This window comes from Gastrolobium bilobum, unplaced genomic scaffold (genome assembly GCF_033153095.1).
Source record: "Gastrolobium bilobum isolate Gb01-03AN ecotype WA unplaced genomic scaffold, APGP_CSIRO_Gbil_v1 utg6975, whole genome shotgun sequence".
NCBI classification, from domain to species: Eukaryota; Viridiplantae; Streptophyta; class Magnoliopsida; order Fabales; family Fabaceae; genus Gastrolobium; species Gastrolobium bilobum.
The window spans coordinates 97,693-103,692 of record NW_026899929.1 but is presented as its reverse complement, the minus strand read 5'-3'; the positions used below and the strand labels follow the sequence as shown (position 1 = coordinate 103,692).

At 29.8% G+C, this 6,000-nt stretch overlaps 1 protein-coding gene across 1 annotated transcript; it reads left to right on the top strand.

The window, feature by feature from the left end:
- Nucleotides 1–451: 451 nt before the first annotated feature.
- On the top strand, nt 452–3,530 carry LOC133294239 (endoglucanase 14-like). The gene is made up of 6 exons (XM_061492894.1): nt 452–649; nt 1,025–1,438; nt 1,535–1,621; nt 1,969–2,121; nt 2,300–2,581; nt 3,216–3,530. The coding sequence occupies exons 1-6, from the start codon at nt 452–454 to the stop codon at nt 3,528–3,530; spliced, it is 1,449 nt and encodes a 482-aa protein (XP_061348878.1).
- Nucleotides 3,531–6,000: the final 2,470 nt, after the last annotated feature.

Below are 6,000 nucleotides of genomic sequence, written 5' to 3'. Positions count from 1 at the left end.
AAAAAAAATATATGATTAATAAACAAGAATATAGAAATAATAAATAAACACAAATTTAATTTTGAAATCACTTAAGAGTAGTTAAGAAAATAAAAAGTAAAAGTAATTAGGAAGGAGTGTCAGTAGTTCTATCCTTATCCTAAAACATTTTTTTAATATTATTTCTTGAGAGTCAATGATTATTAAAACTTGAACAAATAAGTAAATTGAACAAATAAGCAAAAGTAAAAAATTTAACAAATAAGTAAAATGAACATTCTTGAGAGTCAAATGTTTTAAATGCTTACTTCAGCTACTAATTAAAATATTTATTACAAAGATTAGGTAATTAATAAGATTATGAGAAGGATCTTGGAAATATATTAACTGTTGATTCTTTAAATATGCCAACGCAGGCTTTCTCTCAGTGTAGCACCTCTTGGTTTGATTGTTGTTTCCCTCAGCAGTTATCATGGCATCAAGCACTTTCTTCATCTTCACTGTCCTTTGTTGTTCTACTCTGATACATAATGTTGCCTCTGTTAATTATGGAACAGCTCTCACAAAATGTTTATTGTTCTATGATGGTCAACGTTCAGGGAAGCTGCCTAACAACCAAAGAGTAAAATGGAGAGGAGATTCAGGAATAAGAGATGGTCAAGATGCTGGAGTAAGATAATATTTTACACCTTAGCATTTTCCTTCTTTTTTGAAATGAAAAATGTTAGTATATATGAAATTTATTTGGGATTTATATCTGTCATGTTGTAGGAACCAAATTCGTTGTTAAGAAAAAGACAAAGTATATAATATTAAAAAAAGTGAGAGGACACTTTATTCAATGAATTGGTCTTATTCTTTTCTTAACATGACAACAAATTTGGTTCTTATAACGTGACGGATATAATTCCCAATTTATTTTTATTATTATTGTAGCATTAATAACTATTACGATTATAGCTTTGATGATGGGTATTGGATACAATAGTATTCAATATTATATTTTCTATCTTTAATAATTTTTGACACAAATATTAACAAACAGATTGACCTTGTTGGTGGATATTATGATGCTGGAGACAACCTTAAACTTGGGTTTCCAATGGCATTTACCATAACTATGCTTTCATGGAGTACAATAGAATTCAGAGACAAACTTGTAAGACAAAATGAGTTAGCAAATGCATTAAATGCCATAAGATGGGGAACAGATTATTTCATGAAAGCACATCCACAACCAAACATATTATATGGAGAAATTGGTGACCCTGATTCAGATCATGAATGTTGGCAAAGGCCAGAGGATATGACAACACCTCGTAATTCCTTTAGGATTGATGACCAACATCCAGGTTCTGATCTTGCTGCTGAAACTGCTGCTGCTTTGGCTTCTGCTTCCATAGCATTTCGCTCTGTGGACCCTAAATATGCTTCCAAAATGCTAACTCATGCAATTCAAGTATAGTTTTATTTTGTGCCATCTCAATCACTCAAATTATTTCATTATATGCAAACTATTTTGTAGTGAAAATTTCTTTTTCTTCTTTGGTTATAGTTGTTTGACTTTGCATGCAATCAGCAAGGCGTGTACCAAAGTAGTATCACACCAGCTTCAAAAGTATATTCCAGCAGTGGATACAAGGTAATCTATTACAATAGTAACAGTTCATAGTTTTCAATTGTGGTCATATATGGGAAAATCATTTTGTCGTGTAATAAGAGATAGTTTTATCATATTATGAGATATTGAAATCCATATTATTCTCTCCTTTTTTATTTTATTATTTAACAATTGGTGAACCCCACCACTTTATGTGTTTATAATATAAGATATGCTACCTCATGTGACATGAGAAAAGATAAGCCCATAAATATAATGATTGAAATACATGATATGTAAATGTTACAAAGTTTCAAAAAAAACATTTAAACTCAGAATAAATAAGTATAGTATAAAAAAACTGAACATTTATTTATTTATTTAAACAGGACGAATTACTATGGGCAGCAGCATGGCTTCAACGTGCTACTAATAAGAAAAGGTACCTTGATTACCTTAGAGGATCAGGAGACACTGGCGGTGCAAGAACAGAATTTAGTTGGGATGATAAGTACATAGGTGCCCAGATTCTTGTAGCAAAGGTATCACTCATAATCCATCAATTGTTTATCTTCTTTATACAAAGTTTACTTCTTTATACAAAGCATTAAAAATTAATATATTTAGAAGAAAATGAATTCGGTAATGTATTATTTTGATAATTTCATATATATTAATTGGGTACGGTACTAATCCATTGTTTATGGCCTATATCTGCAGCTTGTTATGGAAGGTAAAGTGGCGTCATCAGGGATTTGGGCTCAATATAAGTCACAGGCAGAACAATTCATATGCTATTGTGCCGAAAAATCAAGCCAAAACGTGGATAAAACACCAGGGGGTCTCTTATGGTTTCTGCCATGGAATAATAATCAATATGTTTCTACTGCTACATTTGCAATGTCTGTTTATTCCAAATATTTATCTTCAAAACATGCATCCCTAAAGTGTAGTCGTGGCCTTGTTAGTCCTTCTTATCTAAAGTCTCTGGTTCGTTTTCAGGTAATCCATCAAATTCCATTTTCAAATTTGTCCACTTTGTATATAGAAATATTATGTTTACAAACTTTTTCTTTACAAACTTGTTTATATACACCGGGAGGTATAAAAATAGAGAGATGTACTCCCCGGAATATATAAGTAAGTTTATAAAAAATTTGTAAATATAATTTGTCCCCTTTATATATATATATATAAAGGATCCGTTTACAAATTTTTACAAATTACACTATCTTCTCCTGGAACAATATAGTGTAACTAGTGTTCTTCCGGGAGAAGATAGTGTAATTTGTAAGAGTTTGTAAACAAAAAAGTTTGTAAATATAACATGTCTCATATATATATATGCGTTAATATTTCTACTATGAATGCAAATAAGTTATTTATATTCACTCTCAAAACAACGTCGTTTTAGGTTAAAAGATTAAAAAATTATAATGATGAAGACTATTATAACTTTGAAATAAATTATAATTATAAAAACACATTGATTTCTGTCCCAAAACAACATCGTTTTAGAGTCAAGGGAGATAACTTATTTGCATTTACTGCAAAAAAAATGAAGCCATATATATATAAAGTCTTTGAAAATATGATATGCTTCTATTTTTTTTTTCTTGTTAATAATGAAAAATAGGTGGACTACATATTGGGTTCGAACCCAAAAAATATGAGTTACATGGTGGGATATGGGTCAGATTATCCGCTACAAATTCATCACAGAGGAGCATCAATTGTATCAATAAAAAAAGATGATGAACCAATAACATGTGAAGGTGGGTTTCAGACATGGTTCAATAAAAATGCACCAAATCCTAATACATTGGAAGGAGCAGTTGTGAGCCCAGATAGAAATGATGATTATTCAGATAGTAGGAGTGACTACCAGCTAGCTGAGCCAACTACAGTTACTAATGCACCTTTAGTTGGTGTTCTTGCTTATCTAGCTTAAATTTGTATTGTTTATTACTCTTAACATTCATTGTAATTAGAGGTGTTAATGGGGCAAGACGAGTCTAACTTTGGTCTTAAAAGGCTAAGCATGTATTTAAATGTGTTAGTCTGACCAAACCTGTTATCTATATTAATATAATTATTGGCATGTGGCCTGACTTATTTACAAAAAATAAAAGCTTGATTTAGCCTGTTAGCCTGTTTAAAAAAATAAGATAACAAAAATTTATTCAAACAGAATACATAATCAACAACACTAGTAATTTCATAAATATTCATAAATTCATTGTATATCCAAACAGCATAATATAGAACAAAATCATTCAAAAAATCTGTTTAACCAATAAAATGAAGTGAAATGGATTGAGGAGAAAGAGAGGGCTATTATAAGTAGTATAAAAAATATATATAAAAAATAATAATAATATATTAGGCCAGTCTGAGAGGCTCTAAGGTCGAGCTTTTGAATTGGAGCCTCAAGCTTTTTTTATTAAACGAGCTTTTATACAAGTTCAAGCCCGGTGCCAACATTCAATTTTAGACATGTAAGCTCAGGCCTTCACGAGCTGAGCCAAAGGCATGTGGTTCATTTAGCACCCATAATTGTAATGTACTAAATTACTATCTTATAATAAAGGGAACACTTCTAGTAACATGTTGCATTGTTTTACTTGAACTCAAGATTCATGATAGAATTTGGCTTACAACTTAATTTTGTTTCAATTTGCACACGTTTCTTCTAGACATGAGTTTTGTAACTAAAGAATTTCTTCTATATTGCCCCAAATTTCATTTCTTTTTCCTCATCCTCCCTCACATAAGTTCGGACGGTTTAGTGGTGTAGTCTATGAAGCACTGACACTTCAAAAATCCTAAGGTGTCGTGTTTGACACTCACCGACACTCCAACACTTCCCCACACTCCAATACTCGTTGCAAAGAATCAAAAAAGATTCAGATGTTACATTGCGTTGCATTTTGAGTTCCAACTGTTAGATTCGTTAGATTAAGATTACGATTACGATTTTATTGGATTTAATATAAATATTTGGGATATCTTATGTTTCTTTACAAAAATGATGGGTACTATAAGTTTAGCTTTATTTTTTTTGTTAAATTATGAAATACTAAATATAATATTCACTACACAAATTAAAAATATTATATAATATTAAAACGTGTCCTAACGTGTCGAAATTTAATATTTTTTAAAATTAATGTGTCGGAGCGTCATATCGTGACGTATCTCGTGTCTTGTGTCGGTGCAACCTAGGTAGTTAAAGATCTAATAACTTACATTTATTGCACAAATTGACTGATGGAGGAAAAACAATTTATAAAAAAATAAAATAGGAGTATTTCAAAATGGGATAATCTTCTACACGCAAGCATGACCTTGTTCCATGCAACACTTTAAAAAACAAAAACAAAAACAAAAATTATATGTATCAAATGATGGTAGTTTAGTTGATGCTAAGAAATTGCATAGATGAAGATAAGAGTATGTATTCGATTATCATCAGTATCATCTTTGAGAATGATTTAAGACCTAAATCTTAGGATCTAAATTAAATTAGACTAATCATAAAATGATGAATGGATATCTGAAAATATATATATATATGTAACTAACAATTGACTAGGCCATGAATGACGTCAGTTCACCTAATATTGCTTATTCACTTGGCATTTGTGTTTTTCCCCACTTCCCTCCTTCCTGTCTCCATTCATTATTACTCATTAGCCATTGCCACTCAAATTAAACATGTATTGGAAAATGTGATAACTATTTTTGAAAAAAAAAAAAACCGATTCGCTTTCTCTCACTCTCTCTTCATTAATTATTCCACGTTAACCACATCACCCTAATTAAACATGTATTTAAAAAAAGTAGGATATATTTATCATAAAAAAATTTATCATCTTTACAATTAATTTAATTACAATTGATTTCTATCAATTTGATGATTATAATTTATTAGGAATTAATAATTATTAATAAATACGATCCAATAATTTTTAATAAATTATAATCGTTAGATTAATAAAAATCAATAATAATTAAATTAGTTATAAAAGTTATAAATTTTTTTCTACTGAGTATATTATTTCCTTTAAAAAAGTCACAAATTTCATGACATATTTCTAAGCTATAAAAGGCGCTGATCCACATAAAAAATTGTAAGCTCCTGTCCCATCTTAATTTTCTATAGTCCCGTCTCATCTTAATTTTCTGTAGTCCTTCTCATAATGAAAATTTTTGTTTTTCTATTTTATCCTTACTTTGACTTTCATTTTCCATTTTTATCCCCTTAGAATTCTTTCTCTTAGTCCACATCTTACAGGAGTTATGGACACTTTTCTTCTCTCATTGATTGGACGTTTGTTTAGTATAACCGTTCTAAATAGTATATTAGTATTTAGTACAATGATTTGGGAAAAGTGTTTATCATTTTAAATGACATAAAA

What these genes read in the sequence shown, in the direction of transcription:
- LOC133294239 (XM_061492894.1), top strand. Translation starts at nt 452, where the DNA reads ATGGCATCAAGCACTTTCTTCATCTTCACTGTCCTTTGTTGTTCTACT. An exon ending in CCCAGATTCTTGTAGCAAAG is followed by an intron (nt 2,122 to 2,299) that starts GTATCACTCATA and finishes CTATATCTGCAG; the next exon opens with CTTGTTATGGAAGGTAAAGT. An exon ending in AGTCTCTGGTTCGTTTTCAG is followed by an intron (nt 2,582 to 3,215) that starts GTAATCCATCAA and finishes AATGAAAAATAG; the next exon opens with GTGGACTACATATTGGGTTC.